The sequence below is a fragment of the Schistocerca cancellata genome, chromosome 10, assembly GCF_023864275.1.
Source record: "Schistocerca cancellata isolate TAMUIC-IGC-003103 chromosome 10, iqSchCanc2.1, whole genome shotgun sequence".
NCBI classification, from domain to species: Eukaryota; Metazoa; Arthropoda; class Insecta; order Orthoptera; family Acrididae; genus Schistocerca; species Schistocerca cancellata.
Window position 1 is genome coordinate 171,153,103 of NC_064635.1, and position 24,971 is coordinate 171,178,073.

General features: G+C 38.5%; 1 protein-coding gene across 1 annotated transcript in view; it reads right to left on the reverse strand.

The window, feature by feature from the left end:
• Positions 1 to 22,012: 22,012 nt before the first annotated feature.
• The window catches only part of LOC126106519 (uncharacterized), a 96,294-nt gene continuing 93,335 nt past the window's right edge, over positions 22,013 to 24,971 (reverse strand). The window contains exon 2 of the mRNA XM_049912847.1: positions 22,013 to 23,506. Coding sequence (XP_049768804.1) covers positions 22,839 to 23,506 — 668 coding nt within the window. The 3' untranslated portion in view covers positions 22,013 to 22,838. The remainder of the gene's footprint in view (positions 23,507 to 24,971) is intronic.

Consider the following 24,971-nt stretch of genomic DNA (forward strand, 5'->3'; position numbering starts at 1 on the left):
TTTGGTTTTTCATGTTGATTCTAAAATGACCTTTTTCATGCTTGAAATGTACTAACTCATTTTTTCCTCACAGCAGGTCATCTTGTGTGTGTGGTTGCAACATTACGCTCCCATTGAGTAAATGTTTGTGGAAAGGGACATGTGTTGCACCACAGGGCAGGGAGGAGAGTGCTTAGCTCGATACATTTTCTTTCTCTGGTAAGCATTTTTTTCTGTTTTATACTTTTGGAATTTTGGTTTGTCATGTTGATTCTAAAATGACCTTTCTCATGCCTGAAATGTACTAACTCATTTTTTCCTCACAGCAGGTCATCTTGTGTGTGTGGTTGCAACATTACGCTCCCATTGAGTAAATGTTTGTGGAAAGGGACATCTGTTGCACCACAGGGCAGGGAGGAGGGTGGTTAGCTTGATACATTTTCTTTCTCTGGTAAGCACTTTTTCTGTTTTATACTTTTTGAATTTTGGTTTTTCATGTTGATACGAAAATGACCTTTTTCATATTTCAAATGTGCTAAATCATTTTTTCCTCACAGCAGGTCAACTTGTGTGTGTGGTTGCAACATTACGCTCTAATTGAGTAAATGTTTGTGGAAAGGGACATCTGTTGCACCACAGGGCAGGGAGGAGGGTGGTTAGCTTGATACATTTTCTTTCTCTGGTAAGCACTTTTTCTGTTTTATACTTTTTGAATTTTGGTTTTTCATGTTGATACGAAAATGACCTTTTTCATATTTCAAATGTGCTAAATCATTTTTTCCTCACAGCAGGTCAACTTGTGTGTGTGGTTGCAACATTACGCTCCCATTGAGTAAATGTTTGTGGAAAGGGACATCTGTTGCACCACAGGGCAGGGAGGAGGGTGGTTAGCTTGATAAATTTTCTTTCTCTGGTAAGCAGTTTTCTGTTTTATACTTTTGGAATTTTGGTTTTTCATGTTGATTCGAATATTACTTTTTTCATGTTTCAAACGTACTAAATCATTTTTTCCTCACAGCAGGTCAACTTGTGTGTGTGGTTGCAACATTACGCTCCCATTGAGTAAATGTTTGTGGAAAGGGACATCTGTTGCACCACAGGGCAGGGAGGAGGGTGCTGGGCTCGATACATTTTCTTTCTCTGGTAAGCATTTTTTTCTGTTTTATACTTTTGGAATTTTGATTTTTCATGTTGATTTTAAAATGACCTTTTCATGTTTGAAATGTACTAGCTCGTTTTTTCCTCACTGCAGGTCACCTTGTGTGTGTGGTTGCAACATTACGCTCCCATTGAGTTAATTTTTGCGAAAAGGGACATCTGTTGCACCACAGGGCAGGGAGGAGAGAGCTTAGCTCGACACATTTTCTTTCTCTTGTAAGCATTATTTTCTGTTTTATACTTTTTGAATTTTGGATTTTCTAATTGATTCTAAAATGACCTTTTTCATGTTTCAAATGTACTAAATCATTTTTTCCTCACATCAGGTCAACTTGTGTGTGTGGTTACAACATTACGCTCCCATTGTGTTAGTTTTTGCGGAAAGGGACATCTGTTGCACCACAGGGCAGGGAGGAGGGTGCTTAGCTCGATACATTTTCTTTCTCTGGTAAGCATTTTTTTCTCTATTATACTTTTAGAATTTTGGTTTCTCATGTTGATTCTAAAATGACCTTTTTCATGCTTGAAATATACTAACTCATTTTTTCCTCACTGCAGGTCAACTTGTGTGTGTTGTGGCAACATTACGCTGCCATTGAGTAAATGTTTGTGGAAAGGGACATCTGTTGCACCACAGGGCAGGGAGGAGGGTGCTGGGCTCGATACATTTTCTTTCTCTGGTAAGCATCTTTTTCTGTTTTATACTTTTGGAATTTTGGTTTTTCATGTTGATTCTAAAATGACCTTTTTCTTGCTTGAAATATTCTAACTCATTTTTTCCTCACAGCAGGTCAACTTGTGTGTGTGGTTGCAACATTATGCTCCCATTGAGTAAATGTTTGTGGAAAGGGACATCTGTTGCACCACAGGGCAGGGAGGATGGTGGTTAGCTCGATACGTTTTCTTTGTCTTGTAAGCATTTTTTTCTGTTTTATACTTTTGGAATTTTGGTTTTTCATGTTGATTCTAAAATGACCTTTTTCATGCTTGTAATGTACTAACTCATTTTTTCCTCACAGCAGGTCAACTTGTGTGTGTGGTTGCAACATTACGCTCCCATTGAGTAAATGTTTGTGGAAAGGGACATCTGTTGCACCACAGGGCAGGGAGGAGGGTGGTTAGCTCGATACATTTTCTTTCTCTGGTAAGGACATTTACTGTTTTATACTTTTGGAATTTTGGTTTTTCATGTTGATTCGAAAATGACCTTTTTCATGCTTGAAATGTACTAACTCATTTTTTCCTCACAGCAGGTCAACTTGTGTGTGTGGTTGCAACATTATGCTCCCATTGAGTAAATGTTTGTGGAAAGGGACATCTGTTGCTCCACAGGGGAGGGAGGAAGGAGATTAGCTCGATACATTTTCTTTGTCTTGTAAGAATTTTTTTCTGTTTTATACTTTTGGAATTTTGGTTTTTCATGTTGATTCTAAAATGACCTTTTTCATGCTTGAAATGGACTAACTCATTTTTTCCTCACAGCAGGTCAACTTGTGTGTGTGGTTGCCACATTACGCTCCCATTGAGCAAATGTTTGTGGAAAGGGACATCTGTTGCACCACAGGGCAGAGAGGAGGGTCGTTAGCTCGGTACATTTTCTTTCTCTGGTAAGCATTTTTTTCTGTTTTATACTTTTGGAATTTTGGTTTTTCAAGTTGATTTTAAAATGACCTTTTTCATGTTTGAAATGTACTAACTCGTTTTTTCCTCACAGCAGGTACAACTTGTGTGTGTGTTTGCAACATTACGCTCCCATTGAGTAAATGTTTGTGGAAGGGGACATGTGTTGCACCTCAGGGCAGGGAAGAGTGTGCTTAGCTCGATACATTTTCTTTTTCTGGCAAGCATTTTTTTCGGTTTTATACTTTTGGAATTTTGGTTTTTCATGTTGATTATAAAATGTCGTTTTTCATGTTCGAAATGTACTAACTCATTTTTACCTCACAGCAGTTCAACTTGTGTGTGTGTGTGGTTGCAACATTACGCTCCCATTGAGTAAATGTTTGTGGAAAGGGACATCTGTTGCACCACAGGGCAGGGAGGAGGGTGCTAGGCTCGATACATTTTCTTTCTCTGGTAAGCATTTTTTTCTGCTTTATACTTTTGGAATTTTGGTTTCTCATGTTGATTTTAAAATGACCTTTTTCATGTTTGAAATGTACTATCTCGTTTTTTCCTCACAGCAGGGTCAACTTGTGTGTGTGGTTGCAACATTACGCTCCCATTGTGTTAATGTTTGTGGAAAGGGACATCTGTTGCACCACAGGGCAGGGAGGAGGATACTTAGCTTGATACATTTTCTTTCTCTGGTAAGCATTTTTTTCTGTTTTATACTTTTGGAATTTTGGTTTCTCATGTTGATTTTAAAATGACCTTTTTCATGTTTGAAATGTACTAACTCGTTTTTTCCTCACAGCAGGTCAACTTGTGTGTGTGGTTGCAACATTACGCTCCCATTGTGTTAATGTTTGTGGAAAGGGACATCTGTTGCACCACAGGGCAGGGAGGAGGATACTTAGCTTGATACATTTTCTTTCTCTGGTAAGCATTTTTTTCTGTTTTATACTTTTGGAATTTTGGTTTCTCATGTTGATTTTAAAATGACCTTTTTCATGTTTGAAATGTACTAACTCGTTTTTTCCTCACAGCAGGTCAACTTGTGTGTGTGGTTGCAACATTACGCTCCCATTGTGTTAATGTTTGTGGAAAGGGACATCTGTTGCACCACAGGGCAGGGAGGAGGATACTTAGCTTGATACATTTTCTTTCTCTGGTAAGCATTTTTTTCTGTTTTATACTTTTGGAATTTTGGTTTCTCATGTTGATTTTAAAATGACCTTTTTCATGTTTGAAATGTACTAACTCGTTTTTTCCTCACAGCAGGTCAACTTGTGTGTGTGGTTGCAACATTACGCTCCCATTGAGTACATTTCTGGAGAAAGGGACATCTGTTGCACCACAGCCCAGTGATGCAGCTGTGGTGCATGATACGTTTTCTTTATTTTGGTAAGCATCTTTTTCTGTTTCATAGTTTTGGGATTTTGGTTTCTCATGTTGATTTTAAAAAGATCTATTTCATGTTTTAAATGTTCTAAGTCGATTTTGCCTCACAGCAGGTTTTTATTGATTTATTTGATTTATTTATATACATGTGCCCTAGATCTGTACATGTTAGCATGTCACTCAGATGTGGAACGTGTCAATATACATAATAAAATACATAGAATAAAGACATTGTTATAGTATTAATAACAGTGCACAAAAGTCATACTTATTAGCTTAAAAACTAGTCAACATAAATGTGAAGATAGCAGTTTCATATTTGGGGCATTATTGCATCTATTTTAACCTTGAACAGTAATCAAAACTTCCCACTTTGGGTTTAAAAGTGGCCCAAAAATGGAAATGAGAAAAACAGGAATTTTTACATTAGGGCATTATTACATTAGTTTAACAGTAAACAGTGTCAAAAAATTTAAAAATGTCTTTCCAATCTGGGTGTTACTTATTTCTCTAGTGAATAAAGTGAGGTCTCAAGTAAACAATTTTTCAAGCTACGTTTAAATACTGATGTACTCTTCCTTATACTTTATATGCTGTTGGGTAGGGAATTGAAAATTTTCGTTCCAGCGTACTTTACCCCTTTCTGAATAAGTGTCAAGTTCTTTAACTCACAGTGGAAATCCTCTTTTCTTCTGGTGTTATGTTCATGATGTAGGCAATTCGTTTCATACAGAGTGGGGTTATTTATTATGAAGCACATCAGTGAATATATGTACAGAATGAAAAACTCCGTTGTCAGGCCCCTGTACAAAGCAGGGTATGTTACAAATGTGTCAAACTATCGCCCTATCTCTCTATTAACAACATTTTCAAAAGTCCTAGAAAAAGCTCTGTCCACAGGATTGTGGCACACCTTGGTGACCTGAACATCATTAACAGTCAGCAGTTTGGTTTCCAAAAGGAAGTTTCAATAAATAACGCGATTTTCTCACTCACAAATGATGTTCTAGAGTCTATAAACAGCAAGAGGCTGCCAATTGGTGTCTTATGCGACCTATCAAAGGCGTTCGACTGTGTAGATCACCAGATACTCTTCAAGAACGCCTGTCATTATGGAATTACAGGACTTGTAGGGAACTGGTTAAAATCGTGCCTCGAAAATAGGAAGCAGAAAATTATTCTAGATGTTTCAGATAGTGTATCACAATATGTAGTGGACTCTGAGTGGGGAATTGTGCAGCATGGAGTGCCACAGGGATCAGTGCTTGGGCCTTTGCTGTTCCTCATATATGTTAATGACCTGCCTTTATCCAGCATAAGCAGTGTAAATTTACAGTGTTCGCTGATGATACGAGCATTGTGGTGGATAATGTGTCAACTACTGACTTAGAATCCGAGGTCAATGATATCCTTAAAGAACTTCTGGGTTGGTTTAGTATTAACTCCCTTTCAATAAACCTGAAAAAAACCAATTTTATCCAGTTCCAGACAACCCACAAAAACCCAAAAGAAATAGTTATCACACAGTATGATCAGATAATACCGCAAGTGTATTTATCAAAATTCCTAGGTGTATACGTGGACAGTAGGCTGAACTGGGAACATCACGTTCTACAAACACTAAAACGGCTGACGTCCGCAACATTTGCTTTACGAATTTTGTCACACTTCAATGACATTACCATCTCAAAGTCAGCTTACTTTGGCTATTTTCATTCAGTCATGTGTTATGGCATCATCTTCTGGGGCAATACACCTGCCACAAAGAAAATCCTCACAGCACAAAAAAGAGCAATAAGAATCATTTGTGGTGTACCCCCACAAACCTCATGTCGAAATCTTTTTAAACGACCTGAAATACTGACAGCAACACCTCAGTACATATATTCACTGATGTGCTTCATAATAAATAACCCCACTCTGTATGAAACGAATTGCCTACATCATGAACATAACACCAGAAGAAAAGAGGATTTCCATTGTGAGTTAAAGAACTTGACACTTATTCAGAAAAGGGTAAAGTATGCTGGAATGAAAATTTTCAATTCCCTACCCAACAGCATCAAAAGTATAAGGAGTAGTACATCAGTATTTAAACGTAGCTTGAAAAATTATTTACTTGAGACCTCACTTTATTCACTAGAGGAATTCTTTCAGAGAAATAAGTAAAACTCAGATTGGAAAGATGTTTTTAAATTTTTTGACACTGTTTACTGTTAAACTAATGTAATAATGCCCTAATGTAAAAATTCCTGTTTTTCTCATTTCCATTTTTGGGTCACTTTTAAACCCAAAGTGGGAAGTTTTGATTACTGTTCAAGGTTAAAATAGATGCAATAATGCCCTAAATATGAAACTGCTATCTTCACATTTATGTTGACTAGTTTTTAAGCTAATAAGTATGACTTTTGTGCACTGTTATTAATAATATAACAATGTCTTTATCCTATGTTTTTTATTATGTACATTGACACGTTCCACATCTGAGTGACTTGCTCACATGTACAGATCTATGGAACAAGTATATAAATAAATAAATAAAAATAAATTTCTATCGGTCACAAAGGCTTGTATTACTTTGGCAGGGTTCCCATTCGGCCCTGCAGATTTTTTATTTTTCACTCTTAAAATTGTATGCCCAGTTTCTTCTTGTGTGAAGCTTATTGTTCCAATGTTCTTCCCATAATATTTCCCATAACCTACACTGATCATCTGTCTCACCTTGTTCTCCATCGTCAGGAAGTAGTGTTTCAATTAGCAGGGCAGCTGACAATTCCCAACTTTCTGTTACTGTCCCACCATTCCTTCTGAGCATTGATAAGACTGTTGGTGATTGTATTTTCTCACAGACTATTTTATATGGTACACCTTCAGGGATCATTTTCTAAGTTAGCCTCCATAAATTGCTTTCGTTGTTCCAGTTTTGTTTTCCACAACTCTTCCTTAAAACATTGTTTAAAATACCTGTAACTATGCAGCCTTTAGACACTTTCTTCTTGATTCACATTGCTCTAGTATAGCTTCCCGGCTGTTCATTTTTTGCATCTTAATTTCTGCAGTGCCTCAGTCCAGATGCAATGTACTCTTTTAGAATGACATCTACTGACAGGTATTGATGCCTCCATTGCTCTACGTATAGCCACTGTCAGTTCTCATGCTTTGACATCTACATTACCACCCAGTAATGGGCTCCCTGGACACTGATAAGCTGTTCTTCATTATTCCCAGTTAGTATCCTTGATCTTATTTTGGGCCTTATGTGCATGTTTTCTGTTATCATCTTGGATTTCCCTTCCAGTGATGATATAGTGTATGATAATGTGGACATTCGATATTTGCTAAAGTGACGTTAATATTTGATGTTGCTCCAACTCTCCCTTTGTAGGCTGGCAGATTGTGAGGTGCATTCAATAACTGTACACTGAGTTCTATAACGGCTTCTTCTAGTTGTCTTTCGCATTCAATACCTGTACACTGAGTTCTATAACAGCTTCTTCTAGTTGTCTTCCGCAGTCATCATACAGGCGGCTACACCACAGTGCTAACTTTGCATTTGCATCAATGAAGTACACAGGAGGCTTAGTCCGTCCTAGGTGACTAATATCCTTTAATCTTAGCAGATACTCATCGATCTCATCGCTAAGCTGAAAACACGTGGAAACCAGGATGCAACTCTCCCTTCTGGTTAACATTTCCACACAGAGTACGTGGTCTGAACAGTACTGTGTACTTGTGACCGTTATGACCTTGTTAAGTACTGTTATTGCTGCCATAGGACACTGCCCTTGTGTGACTATCTGGGCAGTTATTGGCATACTGGGGATCTTTCCTGCCTTTGTATATGGTTCTTGGAGGCACAATACATCTGACAGTCCTCTGCTGCTCTTCTAGATGCATGCAATATGCTGACACTTCTCACAGCATTAAGCTGTCCTATCTTCATTCCCATTAGGGGTGACGTGTATACAGGGCTATTACAAAAGACTGAAGCGATTTCATACATTCACTGTAGCTCCATTCATTGACATATGGTCACGACTCACTACAGATACGTAGAAAAACTCAAAGTTTTGTTCGGCTGAAGCCGCACTTCAGGTTTCTGCCGCCAGAGCGCTCGAGAGCGCAGTGAGACAAAATGGCGACAGGAGCCGAGAAAGCGTATGTCGTGCTTGAAATGCACTCACATCAGTCAGTCATAACAGTGCAACGACACTTCAGGACGAAGTTCAACAAAGATCCACCAACTGCTAACTCCATTCGGCGATGGTATGCGCAGTTTAAAGCTTCTGGATGCCTCTGTAAGGGGAAATCAACGGGTCGGCCTGCAGTGGGCGAAGAAACGATTGAACGTGTGCGGGCAAGTTTCACGCGTTACAGGACACGTGTATCTGCACATGCTGGAAAATTGGCTCATGCCATAACTGGAGACCGACAGCGCCGACTTTATCTTTCAACAGGATGGTGCTCCACCGCACTTCCATCATGATGTTCCGCATTTCTTAAACAGGAGATTGGAAAACCGATGGATCGGTCGTGGTGGAGATCATGATCAGCAATTCATGTCATGGCCTCCACGCTCTCCCGACTTAACTCCATGCGATTTCTTTCTGTGGGGTTATGTGAAAGATTCAGTGTTTAAACCTCCTCTACCAAGAAACGTGCCAGAACTGCGAGCTCGCATCAACGATGCTTTCGAACTCATTGATGGGGACATGCTGCGCCAAGTGTGGGAGGAACTTGATTATCAGCTTGATGTCTGCCGAATCACTAAAGGGGCACATATCAAACATTTGCGAATGCCTAAAAAAACTTTTTGAGTTTTTGTATGTGTGTGCAAAGCATTGTGAAAATATCTCAAATAATAAAGTTATTGTAGAGCTGTGAAATCGCTTCAATCATTTGTAATAACCCTGTATATCTGACAGTCTTGGGTCTACTCGCCTGTAATCGAAAGCTATACAACGTCATCACAAGTGCTTGTACAAATATCTAAGGAGAATTATTCACTTATTCTGGCAGAAACCTGCTTCAATAACTTCTCCTGTTTTTCCACTTCTATTGGCACATTGTTATGTATGGGATTTGAGTAGGGGATGGAAAAAGAACTGCCATTATAAAGTTAATGTATTTCTTCTTTTCAAATCTCATCAAACATTGCAAAATGGTTTGCTCAGATCAAGCCATTGAAGGCGTGAACTACTTGTTGGGTCTTGGTTCCAATCCACAATACCTGTGTTGAATAAAGAGAAAGGACCACAGTCCTGCTGTGAATATGGAACAGGTACAGACAATAAAACTGTACTGGGAAATTCAATGTATGTGTCCATGATGATAAGAGGGAGACATTACCATCAGGACTACTTGTCTATGAGGCATTGCGAGCTTAGGTGAAATCTAGTGCACTGAATGCAATGCTCGCAGTTTTCTCACCAGCACCCAAAAGATCATGGCGACCAGTACAGGGGTTGGAACATGCCATTGTGGAAGAGCATAGCTTGACACCAGGGTAACGACTGAGAATAAACTGATATATACGAAAATAGCTCCTGTATAATGATCACTTGGATTTGGAGTTTGAGATGGAGACTGGTTGCAAAGAACCATCACCAAGGAGAACATCCTTAGTTAGATGCTCACACTTAAGGACTAACTGTATGCCCAAGCTTCACAATGGAAACTGTGCATATTGTTCCTATTTTTTGGGTGGGGGGTGGGGTATTTGCCTGCTGGAGTAATACCTACATGAGTATCATGAGTGGATAAGAGAAAAGGAGTGCATGTTTGTACAGACACACATGAATTGCAGGTGCATAAATGAAAAAGTACTCTTACATTAGAATGTGTGTCACTACTACAATTCTTACAGTATTTCTTGTTCCATTACTATTTTTTTACATTTGTTGCTGTGTAAATTTTTTTCATTGTGCATTTCTTTTCTGATTTACCCATGTAGGTGTTGAATTTTGAAAAATCCTTCCTTAGTGGACATCAATGTCACACAAAGAACATTCATTAGAAATTTCATAAATCTGGGAGCAATGACTAGGCACTGATTTCTATTTTGTACCACGTTGTATCATCTGAAACTACATGATTACCCATCTCAGCCCATTAGGCATTGGATTTCTGTTCTCAGAAGGAGCCTACAACAAATAATACATATTCTCTTCAAATTTCATATTTCATAGTGTCAATGTTTTAGGCTGGGCATTGATTCCGGAAAGAACTTTGAAACCCTGTTTCATCCCCTCAGGGGTTAAACTTGGGAAAAACTATTCTTACTAGGCTCTTACAACATGCAAAGAATATTTCCACCAACATCCATAGTCCAAGAAATTGGTTTGCACTGTGCATTGCTTTGTCAATCAGTTTCTCCCTGAAAATATATATTACCCCCCCCCCCCCCCCCCAATTAGAACAAATCTTGACAATCACAACAATTCTGCTTTACATATGAAAAGTTTGAAGAAAAGAAACAAGTCATCAATTTATTTCCACAATGTTCAATCTTAGTTCTGTTGAAGCATATGGAATACATGTTGACAGTTTTTTTTCCCCCGCAGATGACATAATTATAATTAAGAGACATGCAGCAATAGGAAAACTTAAATAATGTATTTAAAAGAATTGTTCACTTTTTCTCCACCCAGTCACCCTTGGTTAAAAGAAGTTGTGTACTGTACTCCGATTTGTGTTTCTGATGGTACAACAGCAAAGCAAAAGTTAACGCATAGATAAGAGTTGGTACACAAGCATAAAAATCAGTTTTTAACATATACTGACTAGAATTTAAATTGAAAATAAGAGTTTCTTAAACAATGCAGTTAAGCCACTTTCGCAGTGTTCCATTACTTATCTTTTTTTCTCAAATTTATTTAATGTTTTTAACATTAGCATTGGAATATACATTTACTTCAGGCTTCCTAATGCAGTGTTCTAGGTTGTGTTTTTCACCATTGTAGTTTTTTTACAAGTCACTATGTTATGCCCAGTCATTATATATCTTCTTTATTACAAACTGCATATATCAACAATACATACAAAGAAGTTCATTGAAGTTTGTAGCTATGCACCTGTATACCATAAATAGTTTTGGTGTTACCACTATGTAACAGACCTTTCCATTTCTTATTTTCACTCTGTAGTGTGAGGTATTCTATATGATCATTCCAGAAATTTTCATTTATTAGTTTTTAAAAATAATAGTATGTCAGTGTTGCACATGTTGTTTATTGTACTGAAGTAACTTTCTGGCTAATTGCTCTGTCACCTCATTGTCATGAATTCTAAACATTGGGTTGTATCTATTGGAGGATTACTTTTTGCCTTGCTGTTAATAACAAGTTTACACTAGATACAATTTTGATGATAGCTTATGTTATTGAATGTTGGTATGAAGATATAGCTTAAATTGTTGATTCTGAATCCCTGGGTAACATTGCTTTCTGAAACAAATTTGTCCTACCGCAAAGTTGGTGCAATTCAACATTTATACACTTAACTTCAGTGTCAAAATTTCTGTAATTCCTAAGCTTATGGCAGAAGGAAAATGAGTTGGTTATGTGCCTCTACAACTGCATTAAATGGAGCCAAACTAACATCATTGCAACTCTTTGACAAAAACAAACCAGTATTTTGCTCACCAATTAATGTCAATGGCTCTGAGCACTATGGGACGTAACATCAATTAATATCATATGGAATTATATTCTGGGACAACTCTCAGGTAAGAAAGCAAAAAATGGAATGTCTAGGTCAGAATATTATTAATTATGAAAACGATAGATCTCTCTGTTGTGGGTTTGGTGTGGTCCGCCAAAAATTCCTCTCCTGTGCCAACCTATCCATCTGAGAGTAGCACTTGCAACCTACATACTCAATTATTTGCTCGATGCGTGCCAGTTTGTTTTCCTCTATAGTTTTTTTCCTCTACAGCTCCCTTTAGTACCATGAAATTTATTCTGTGATATCTTAAAAGATCAAACAATGGAAAATCCAGGATGGAATGTAACAATATTATGAGAAGGATAGTTCCTACTCACCATATAGCAGAGATGCTGAGTCACAGATAGGCACAACAAAAAGACTCACAATTAAAGCTTTTGGCCATTGGCCTTCATCAACACACACACACACACACACACACACACACACACACACACACAACTGCAGTCTCAGGTAACCGAAACCACACTGTGAGCAGCAACTGTCCTCCTCATAATATAAGAATTTCTACTGTCCTGTCTCTTCCTGTTGTTTGTTTTTCATAGATTCCTTTTCTTTCTGATTCTCTGAAGAACCTCCTTTCCTTATCAGTCCACCCAATGTTCAGTGTTCTTCTGTAGCACTACCTCTCAAGTCCTTTAATTCTCTTCTTTTCTTGTTTTCCCATGGTTCATTCCTCACTACCATAAAATTCTGTGGTGCAAATGAACATTCTCAGAAATTTCTTCCTCAAATTAAGACTTACATTTGAAACTAGCAGATTTTTCTGCACCAAGAATGTCCTTTTTGCCAGTGGTAGTCTGTCTTTTATGTCCTCCCTGCTCCGCCCATCATGGGTTATTTTGCTGCCAACGTATCAGAATTGCTTACTTTCACGTACTTCATGACCAGCAATCCTGATAAGTTTCTTGCTGTTCTCTTTCTGCTACTTCTCATTCAGGGTGTATGCGTGGTCAAGGAAAAAGAATTCCCGGACTTTTCCCGGTTAAAAATACACTTTCTCCCGGATGAAAACACACTTTTTCCGTGCTATTAAGTGACAGGTTTTCTTTTTCTTTTTTTTTTTTTTTTTTTTTTTTTTTTTTGCATCAATACGTACGCTGTATATTTTCGTATCACGAAAGTATAAATTCGAATCCCACCAAACACCGCATGTTACTTTCCGAACCATGTAATCGAGATTACGATACGCTTTTGTAAGCGAGTCATTGCTCATGTCACGTGATCCTGCCAGCCGATGACAGCGGATATTCAGAGTGTAGGACACGTGATGTAGTCCGCTAATAGCAACATCACTGTTAAGTAGCGCGGATAGACAAACAGGAAAAGTTAATGTTTTAAAATAATATACGAGGGCAGTTCAATAAGTAATGCAACACATTTTTTTTTCTGAAACAGGGGTTGTTTTATTCAGCATTGAAATACACCAGGTTATTCCCCAATCTTTTAGCTACACAACACTATTTTTCAACGTAATCTCCATTCAATGCTACGGCCTTACGCCACCTTGAAATGAGGGCCTGTATGCCTGCACGGTACCATTCCACTGGTCGATGTCGGAGCCAACGTCGTACTGCATCAATAACTTCTTCATCATCCGCGTAGTGCCTCCCACCGATTGCGTCCTTCATTGGGCCAAACATATGGAAATCCGACGGTGCAAGATCGGGGCTGTAGGGTGCACGAGGAAGAACAGTCCACTGAAGTTTTGTGAGCTCCTTTCGGGTGCGAAGACTTGTGTGAGGTCTTGCGTTGCCATGAAGAAGGAGAAGTTCGTTCAGATTTTTGTGCCTACGAACACACTGAAGTCGTTTCTTCAATTTCTGAAGAGTAGCACAATACACTTCAGAACACATCTCGAATGAGTGTGTTCGCACGCTCCGCCATTGCAGGAGTCACAGCTGTGCACGGCCGGCCCGCACGCGGGAGATCAGACAGTCTTGCTTGACCTTGCGGCGATGATGACACACGCTTTGCCCAACGACTCACCGTGCTTTTGTCCACTACCAGATCACCGTAGACATTCTGCAAGTGCCTATGAATATCTGAGATGCCCTGGTTTTCCGCCAAAAGAAACTCGATCACTGCCCGTTGTTTGCAACGCACATCCATTACAGACGCCATTTTAACAGCTCCGTACAGCGCTGCCACCTGTCGGAAGTCAATGAAACTATACGAGACGAAGCGGGAATGTTTGAAAATATTCCACAAGAAATTTCCGGTTTTTTCAACCAAAATTGGCCGAGAAAAAAAATGTGTTGCATTACTTATTGAACTGCCCTCGTACATAGTGTTGCTACAAGAAAAGCAAAGCTTTCACGTACAACATTCGTCTCTAAGGTTAATAAGCTGCAACAGAAGCTAAGCTTTCACATATAATGTTGATTTTTCTTGCCCGTGTTACACTTTAAGATACATCACACAAATGTGCCAGTAAAATTTTTAGCCGAGTCCAGTGACTTGTTCTCAAAGTTTTCCACAAATAAATTAGCTACCGCAGAGGAGCGAGAGCTTCTCGAAGCACTACATCAATTTGCTCATAATAACGACACGATTGTCTGATCTGGGCTCTAAATACTTCTAATCGCTCGTCATCAAATGCTCTGTGATTTAAGGAATTCATCACACATTCTCACACATAGTTCCACTTGCGAAAGAGGAAATTTGCTTTGAAAGTAACGTTTTTCAAACAGCCATTCACAATATTTTCCCGCGACCTGTTAGAAATAGGTTCGTTTCAGCAGTCGTCAGAGAGTGCCAGTTAAGTGGCGCCACCGCGCTTTGGCAGCTACGATGACGCAGGAAGCCCGTATGTTCGTATGTGTAAAACATTAAAAGATCTTACGTTATGTCATAAAAGAAAAGAGGCCGAAATATCGTTGTCTAATGCTGCGTAAGTTGTTAATACAAATACTACTCATGACTGGTGTGGTGTCTCAAATCTGATTAAGTTTATTTTGTCGCTGTCTGCTAGATAAAACAAAATAGATCTTTCTAACACTGCAGAAATTGTAACACATACCAAATAGACGAGACTGTTTTTGAACAAATGGTCATTTTTATAACACGACAGAATATAATTCACGAAGACCAACATAAAATGCCTATTAGGCCTACTACAAGCAAATAGTTTAATGTTAGAAAATAGTTTCACATTTCATTCATACGCCCCAGTTTCTCGAGCATGAGATCGAAAAGTAGTAGTACGAGATTTTTACTTAAATTTGGAATTGTCATATTCTTCCCTAATTGGTGTGATGTCCCCATTCCTCGTTCTAACAAACAATCTTGTCATGACTAACTCTGGAACTATTCCTGCCTTTGTCAAAATTTAGTCACTGGTTAACTTCACTAACCCTGCCAGAATCACCGGTTTAGTTATCCCTGATTATTCTCCGGTTAGGCGTTGTTACGTTCGTACAAACCACTTTCCGCCCTACTTCCAGAATAGAAGTTAATCGGCTGCTAGAAGGGGACTGTACAACTGGCCCTTACAAGTGGAGCGATCTGGCCAAAAATTTTCTGACAAAATTTCATTTTCTTGGATACACTGAGAAGATAATACGTAATCTTTCTTACCTGTTATTCCTGTTAGTCGTTTATTTCCACTCTGGTAGTCTGACTCTATGGATTTCGCTAGTAATTATAGCACAGCTGATCATTCCAAGACCATCAACCACATAATCAGACAGCAGTTGGCGTTCACTCGTTCGGCTTTACTATACTCAGCTCGTATAACCCGGTCCCCTTTTGCTTGCAGGAAAGTTTATTTCTAGATGCGACGAGAATTCCCCTGACAGACATCACGTACACTAGGCACGCATTCAAAAATTAACTTATGATTCATTCAGAACTCAACTTACAGAGTGCGTTCAAAAACCAAGAGGGATGCGTTTCAAAATCATGAGTAATCGGTAGACCAACGTACGCTGGATGCTAGGCTCTTTGTGAAACATGATTTTTTTCTTCTCAAGAATATGAATTTGGCGCCCCCTCCACCCCCGTAATTGTCATTCGGGTCAGATACATCGGTTTGCCCCGCCACTCAACTGCGCATGCGCATGAGCCTGCTCGCAACTCCTATAACGAATCTAGTTAAACCGTTGTGATGTCACTCTCATCGGAGACATTTTGTTGTTATAAAGCATTGCATAGTCTTCCTAACACCTTTGACACATTTTGTTGTTGGCAAACGTTTGTATGAGCACTGTGTTTTGTTGTTGTATATGGCACATTTCCTTTGCAATTTATGTTTTATTTTCATATTTTTTTCTCGTTCATGTTTTATTGTTGTAGTATTATTCTGCAGTAGCGGGATAGAGTAATATCCTTTGTTAGAGCATCGATTCTTACCAGTCAATATTGCAAAAATTTAACTGAAACCTAAAATAATGAAAAATTCCCAGAATTCTAAAAAATTCCCGGGTTTTTCCCGGTTTTCTCCCGGATGAAAAAATTCCCGGGTTTTTCCCGGATCTCCCGGTTTTCCCGGGTCGTATACACCCTGTCATTACTTTTGTCTTCCTTCAACTTACTCTCAACGCATATTCATTCCATTCAGAAAATTCTGTAATTTGTCTTCACTTTCACTGAGTATAACAATGTCATCAGGGAATCTTATCACAGATATCCTATCACCCTGAATTTAATTCCACTCTAGTACCTTTCTTTTATTTTCATCATTTGCTTCTTTGATGTATAGATTGAACAGAAGGGGCAACAGAATACACCTCTGCCATACACCCTTTTTAATACAAGGGCTTCATTCATGGTCTCCTCCTATTGACCTTTCTTGATACTTGTACATTTTGTATATTACCTACCTTTTGCTATAGCATACTCCTATTTTTCTCAGATTTCCAAGCATCTTGCACCATTTGATATTGTCAAATGCTTTTTCCAGGTAGTCAAATCCTATGAACTTATCTTGATTTTTCTTTAGTCTTACTTCCATTATCAACTGCAATGTCAGAATTGCTTCTCTGGTACCTTTCCCTTTCCTTAAGCCAAACTGATTGTCATTTAGCATATCCTCAGTTTTCTTTTCTGTTGTTCTGTAGATTGTTCTTATCAGCATTTTGGATGCATAGCTGTTAAGCTAGTTGTGGGATAATCCTCACACTTGTCAGCTCTTGCAGTCTTTGGAATTGTTTGGATAACGTTTTTCTGAAAGTCAATGGCATATCACCAAATCCCTACATTCTACACAATAACATGAATAGTCAGTTTGCTGCCATTTCACCCCAGTGATTTTGGAAATTCTGATAAAATGTTATCTATGTTTACCTGCCTCATTCCACCGTCCTTCTAAATTCTTATTCTAATACTGGAATGTCTATCTCTTCTCTCACATCATCAGACAAGTCTTCGCCCTCACAGAGGCCTTCACTGTACTCTTTCCACCTATCCATTCCCTCCTCTGCATTTAACAATGGAAATCTCATTGCACTCTTAATATTATCACTGTTTTAATTTGACCAAAGGTTGTTTTGAATTTCCTATACATTGAGTCAGTTCTTTCTACAATTATTTCCATTCAACTTCTTCACATTTTCATGGAGCCATTGCACCTTTGCTTTCCTGCACTTTCTATTTATTTTGTTCCTAAGGGACTTGTATTTCTGATTCCTGAATTTCCCTGAAGTCTTTTGTACTTCTTTCTTTTGTCGATCAACTGAAGTATTTCTTCTGTTACCCATGGTTCCTTTGCAGTTAACTCCTTGGTACTTATGTTTTTCTTTCAAACTTCTGTGATCGCTCTTTTCAGACATGTCTATTCCTCTTCAACCAAACTGCCTATTGACCTATTTCTTATCACAGTATCTATAGCCTTAGAGATTGTCAGGTCTCTCTTCACTCTTTAGTACTTCTGTATCCTGTGTGTTTGTGCATTGATTCTTCCTGATTAGTCTTAGACTTCTGCCTACACTTCGTCTCCATTAAATTGTGATCTGAGTCTATATCTGCTCCAGAGTTTGTCCTACAATCCAGTATCTGATTGACCATGATGTAATCTAACTGAAATCTCCCTGTATCTCTTGGCCTTTTCCATGTATACCACCTCTTCTTGTGATTCTTGAATAGCCTATTCACTACGACTAGCTAAAATTTATTGTGGAACTGAATTAGTCTTTCTCCCCTCTCATTCCTACTACCAAGCCCATATACTCTCCTATAACCCTTTCTTCTACTCCTTCCCCTAAAACCACATTCCAATACCCCATGACTATTAGATTTTCATCTCCTTTTGCATACTGCATTTTCAGTTCAGTATCCTCATATACTTTCCATCTCTTCATCTTCTGCTCAGGATGTCTGATTGTATAGCTGAACTATCCTTGTCGGTGTCAGTTTGATGTTGATTCTGATGAAAACAACCTTATCACTGAACTGTTCAAAGAAACTTACTCTCCGCCATACCTTCCTATTCGTATTGAGTCCTACTCCAGTTATACCATTTTCCGCTGCTGTTGATATTTCACTATACTCATCTGAACAGAAATCCTTGTCTTCTTTCCATTTCACTTCACTGACCTGTACCTTATTTACATTGAGCCTTAGCACTTCCCTTTTCACATTTTCTAGCTTCCCTCCCACAGTTAAACTTCTTACATTCCAAGTCCTGATTATCAGAACATTACTCTTTCAATGGTTATTAAATCTTTTTCTCATTGTCACCTCCCTCTTGGCAGCCCATCCCAGAGATCCAAATGGGGAACTGTTCTGGAACATTTTGCCAATGGAGAAATCATCACGGCATTTTTTTCAATTACAAGCCACATGTCCTGTGGATACACGTTGTCTCTCTTTAATGTGGTATTTTCCATTGAATTCTGCATCCTTATGCTGTTGGTCATTGCTGATTCTTTGTTTTTAGGGACAGTTTCCCACCCAAAGGGCAATAGCATGCCCCGAGATTCTGTCAGATCCCCCACCTTCTCTGCAAGGCTGTTGGCATAATGAGGGTGACTTCTGATGTTGGAAGTCTTTGGCTGCCATTGCTGCTGATTTTTATTGAAAATTTAATTGGTGGCAGGGATCAAACCCGAGACCAGGACTTTTTGATTACTAATCGAAGACTCTAGTTATATCCACCCGTGGTCTACAGGTACTCACTGTAAAGCTGATTTGTCAAGTTGCCGACAGGTAAAAAGCAAAGACTGTTACATTCAAAGTTTTTGGCCAAAGCCACCTTCAGAAAAGAAAGGAAAACACTTAAATATTCATGCAAGCAGGCACACCTCACATAGAGATGACCATTATCTCCAGCTGTTCTAACTGGCTACAGTGGCTGGAGACTGCGATCATATATATGTGTGTGTGTGTGTGTGTGTGTGTGTGTGTGTGTGAGAGAGAGAGAGAGAGAGAGAGAGAGAGAGAGAGAGAGAGGTGTGCCTGCTTGTTTGAATATGCGTGTGTTTTCTTTTCTTTTATGAAGAAGGCTTTGGTAAAAAGCTTTGTGTATAACAGTCTTATTCTTGTGCATATCTGCAATTCAATGTGTCATCTTTATGGTCAGTAGCAATCAATCATTTTCATAATAGTTCACTGTTGTTGTTGTTGTTGTTGTTGTTGTGGTCTTCAGTCCTGAGACTAGTTTGATGCAGCTCTCCATGCTACTCTATCCTGCGCAAGCTTCTTCATCTCCCAGTACTTACTGCAACCTACATCCTTCTGAATCTGCTTAGTGTATTCATCTCTTGGTCTCCCCCTACGATTTTTACCCTCCACGCTGCCCTCCAATGCTAAATTTGTGATCCCCTGATGCCTCAGAACATGTCCTACCAACCAGTCCCTTCTTCTTGTCAAGTTGTGCCACAAACTCCTCTTCTCTCCAATTCTATTCAATACCTCCTCATTAGTTATGTGATCTACCCATCTAATCTTTAGCATTCTTCTGTAGCACCACATTTCCAAAGCTTCTATTCTCTTCTTGTCCAAACTATTTATCATCCACATTTCACTTCCATACATGGCTACACTCCATACAAATACTTTCAGAAATGACTTCCTGACACTTAAATCAATACTCGATTTTAACAAATTTCTCTTCTTCAGAAACGCTTTCCTTGCCACTGCCAGTCTACATTTTATATCCTCTCTACTTCAACTATCATCAGTTATTTTGCTCCCCAAATAGCAAAACTCCTTTACTACTGAATGTATGTCATTTCTTCATCTAATTCCCTCAGCATCACCCGACTTAATTCGACTACATTCCATTATCCTCATTTTGCTTTTGTTGATGTTCATTTTATATCCTCCCTTCAAGACACTGTCCATTCCATTCAACTGCTCTTCCAAGTCCTTTGCTGTCTCTGAAAGAATTACAATGTCATCAGCGAACTTCAAAGTTTTTATTTCTTCTCCATGGATTTTAATTCCTACTCCGAATTTTTCTTTTGTTTCCTTTACTGCTAGCTCAATATACAGATTGAATAACATCTGGGAGAGGCTACAACCCTGTCTCACTCCCTTCCCAACCACTGCTTCCCTTTTCATGCCCCTCGACTATTATAACTGCCATCTGGTTTCTGTAAAACTTGCAAATAGCCTTTCGCTCCCTAAATTTTACCCCAAAAGAAAAATTTCACATAAGCCACTTGACAAGTTTTATATTTAGGAAAATTTTGGACAACTATTGGATGAATAATGAAAGAAATATACAGGAAAGTAAAATGGTAAAGAGAGTGTTTGGTAAACAAAATACAGTATTCAAAAATAAACGTGTCTATTTAAGAGTGGAAGGATCTTGTATCTGATTTGGATTTCCTGTCAATCTGTAGTACTGATAAGGAGTGTGAGATAATGAACCTGGCAAGCAGACACAGTTCCTCACAGATATATAGATGGCACAAGCTGAGATCACAATGGGCACACTCTGGCGGAGCCCTGCAATAAAATAGATGTGACTGGTCAAATACTGCCACTTGCATTTTATTACTTCAGGCCACTTCTCTCTGAGTATACACTACTGACCTTGTACGCTTACAATAACTTTGCTGTGTTTTTGGAATTTTTTCTAGCCAGTCGTTCATTATACTTTAGCAGCTACTCAGAACTTTCGTTTGTGCTACTCATCACTGCAACACTGTGTGCTAACTGAAACTGAACTTGATAAACTTGACAAAGTCATAGAAGAGGTGTGTGACCATTATAATCATAATGATGAAAATGGCTTTAAAACAGCTAGTTGGTCATGAAGTAATACTGACAGGATGTTTCTAGACCCATTTCTTATTCATTACTTGTTTCATGCTCTGCTAATTTTCAGATGACCTGGTGACAAATTTTCAATGACCTGGTGACAAATTAATAACAGAAATTTTTTTGTTCTACAATCTGGCAAATTTACACAAGTGTGTTAAAAGAGGGCTATTAACTGGTGGTACATATATACAGCACTGTGCTTTCCTGACAGTCACTCAAATTATCTTTCAATTACTCTTGATATGACACTACCTTTTAGAAATTATGTGGATGATACTTCTTGGAAAATTAACACATGAAACAACCTTATTTAGAAACTCCGCAGTACTAACTGGAGAGCACCAGCAGATACACTTTGAACTTCTGTGCTTTCACGGCTGAATAATGTGCTCTGGTGTAGCTGAATAACTCTTGTGTAAATAAGATAGACATTCAGCTCATTATAACTATGAGAATCATTTCTGGGTGAGTAAGAACTACTCCCCTGTAATAGCTTCCAACACTGCACTACACAGTCCTTATCACAAAATAATGCATAATCTTCAATTTCCCAGCCATGAAGATATACCCAGGTTGATAACAAATCAACTTTGATCCAGAAATGCACCCTTGAGATTGGCCAAACAGTGAGCTGATAGCAACTTCACAACTGATAGCAAACGGTGTGAAACCTGGGCAACGAATGTTCCATTTCAAGTGTGTCATCTTATTGATGCTCTACAGAGACATCATCATCCATCCATCAAGCTCTGGCTCAATAACGAGACTTGACATTAGCATATAACAATTGTTTGTTAGTTTAATGTGTTATTTGTATTCATGTCTTGTTTCTTTCCATGTACTTCTTGTGTAGTGCTATATGAGTATGCTTTACAAATAAGCAAACAATTCTTTCAAGTTACACAGTACAGAAATTTTATATGTATTTTCCAGCAAATTTAAAAGCCATTATATACACTATGTAATAATAATTATTACCTTTTCTGCCTTCATGTGTTCAATACTGCCTACTACCTGAAAATTTGTTCATCACAGTCTTTTCCTACATTGTTTGGAACTTCATATTTTCGCCATTTGATGTAAAACACCACCATCATAAATTCTGTATTAAGGTACATTGATAATTATTATTTAGGGACTGTCTACCCTCAACTTAATATTTTCAAAACGAAACTATTTAATGTTCTTAATACAAAATAATTAAAATGTTATTAATCTCACTTTAAAAAGTTGGCGCAACTTCAGCTGAAGTTGAACCAGAACAACTGATTTATAACTGTATTTTTGTGACAACTACATAAATAAGACTACGTAAATCTGTAATTGTAATACATCACATTTTGCAAAAAAACTCATTGTTGTAAAAATACATGTAAAATTAGTAAATTGTAAGGCACTCCACTGTCCAAGAATGCCATCTTTCTGGATAGCATGTGATGCAGCAGATAGATTTTATACTCTGAGGGGCAGATGTGTGACTTTTACTCATATATATAGTGAACTTAGTGACACTGCTGAAGTTGGCCTCAGTGTAACTTTTTACATAAAAGTGGAGGAATATGATACAGATAATAAACCACAGGAAGTGTTAACAGTTTATTTACAAACAGTGTTGAGTAATTAAGACCCAGCTATTACACTACAGGCAAGTAAAACTGTAACTGCTTGTTTTCAGGTTTATCTGTAATTAAACAGTTCGAAGGGAGAAGAATGAGGCCTGTCAGAACCTCTACGATAACACGCAACACCAATTGGCAGGTGCTTTACGGTAGTGTGGAGTGGTTAAAAGTTTGTGTTGCCAATAGATCAGTTTCATCCACATGTGCGAGTTCTTCCTCAGCTATGAGCTGTGCCAATTTTAGTTTAGTCATGACCTGCCTCCTAGGGGAGAACTTTTTCACTGTCGTGGCGTATGCCAGAAACAAACTGTCTATTTCATCAGTACCCGCTCTGCTTTCTAGATAAGTGATGACGGGAGCCTGCGGTTCTGTGGGAGCCGTTGCAGCCCTCATCTTGGCACCAGGTGGCACACAAACTTCTTCAGTAGATGCTGGCAGTTGCTCCTGGAAAGATAACCTGTCTGTTTCCAGTTTAGGTACAGCAGGTGCTTCAGTGTTGACGTCCAAATCACAGGTGATCAGTTCGTGTTGCGGGTGTGTCGGGGGGCACCCAGGTCTTAGCTCCGACTCCTGTGCAGCCTCCTCCTCGTGTGCACTGTCTTCTGATTCTGCCCCCATTTCAAGTGACGGACTCTCAGGTTCGGGGCCAGTCACTTCTGCAGAACTTGACCCGAGAGGCACAAAGGGGCGAAAAATCTCCATTTTTTCAGACCATATCCACCGTTTAGTGCTAGAACCCTCTTCCGAGCTGATCCTCAAATATCTTGCGTAGGTATCGCGAAGATTTTTCCATTTTCGTTTCATCTGGTCACCTGGAAGTAAAAATGAGCGATGAATTAGGAAACATCTTTGCCAAATATAAGTTACTAATTACTGTTTTGTGCTAAATACCTTAATTTAAGGCACTGGTACAGTAAGCAGTTGAGTTACATTTACATAATTTCTAGTAAAAAATGAAAAACAAACCAGAAATTGGAAAACTTTGTTAATTGCTGCTGTCTTATTTAGACCGACCAGATTGGGACCTTAAGGTCCTTTTCTATGTCTGATCGGGAGCACCACATATGGAAACATATCACAATACATTCACTACGACATCAACAACAGTGACTACAATAACAACAACCATCATAGTCACTAATAATGATAATGAAAATATTAAGAGATACTGCTGCTGCTGCTGCTACTACAAAGAAAGTAAATTGGAAAAAGAAAACATTTCATGGCAAGCACCCGCATCATCTAACACAGCCACACATCGATCAAGACACATCCAACACATGGCTGACATTTTGAGGAATGTAGTCAAGGAAGGTTGTTAATGTCTAATATGAATTTGTGTAACAGGAAGTCTTTTCTGGCAGTATTTGTCTGGAGAGAATCCCTTGTATGGCATTGAAATGTGGACAGCAAGCATTTCTGGCAAGAAGAGAATAGAGTGAGATGGAAGGATTCATGATTGCAATACAGGATCAAACAATAAACACCAGATATTACAGCAAGCATATTATTAAAGATCCCAATACCACAACAGCTAAGTGCAGACTTTGCAAACAACAAATAGAAACAGTAGATCACATCACAAGCAGATGTACAATACTAGCAAATACAGAATACACCAGAAGACATGACAATGTAGCAACAATAATACATCAACAACTTGCCATACAACATAAACTAATAACACAACACGTTCCCACATACAAGTATGCACCACAAAATGTACTGGAGAATGATGAATACAAATTATATTGGAACAGAACCATTATAACAGTTAAAACAACACCACATAACAAACCTGACATCATACTCACCAATAAAAAGAATAAATTAACACAACTAATCGAAATATCCATACCCAATACAACAAATATACAGAAGAAAACAGGAGAAAAAATTGAAAAATACATCCAAGTGGCTGAGGAAGTCAAGGACATGTGGCATCAGGATAAAGTTGACATTATACCAATTATACTATCAACTACAGGAGTCATACCACGCAATACAGCTACATCCAAACTTATATATACAACTACAGAAATCCGTAATTATTGATACATGTTCAATTACCCGAAAGTTCCTAAATGTGATATAACATATACCGTACAGTTAAAAGAAAGTCACGCTTGATCAAGGTCTGCGTCACTTTCTATTTTTGACCAGACATAACGTCTGAGAAAAGAAAGAAATAATAACGGGTGTTAAAAATGATACACATCAGTTTAGAACATTTGAGTACACATTTAGTATTATAGAAGTGGAAGGGATGAAGAAAGA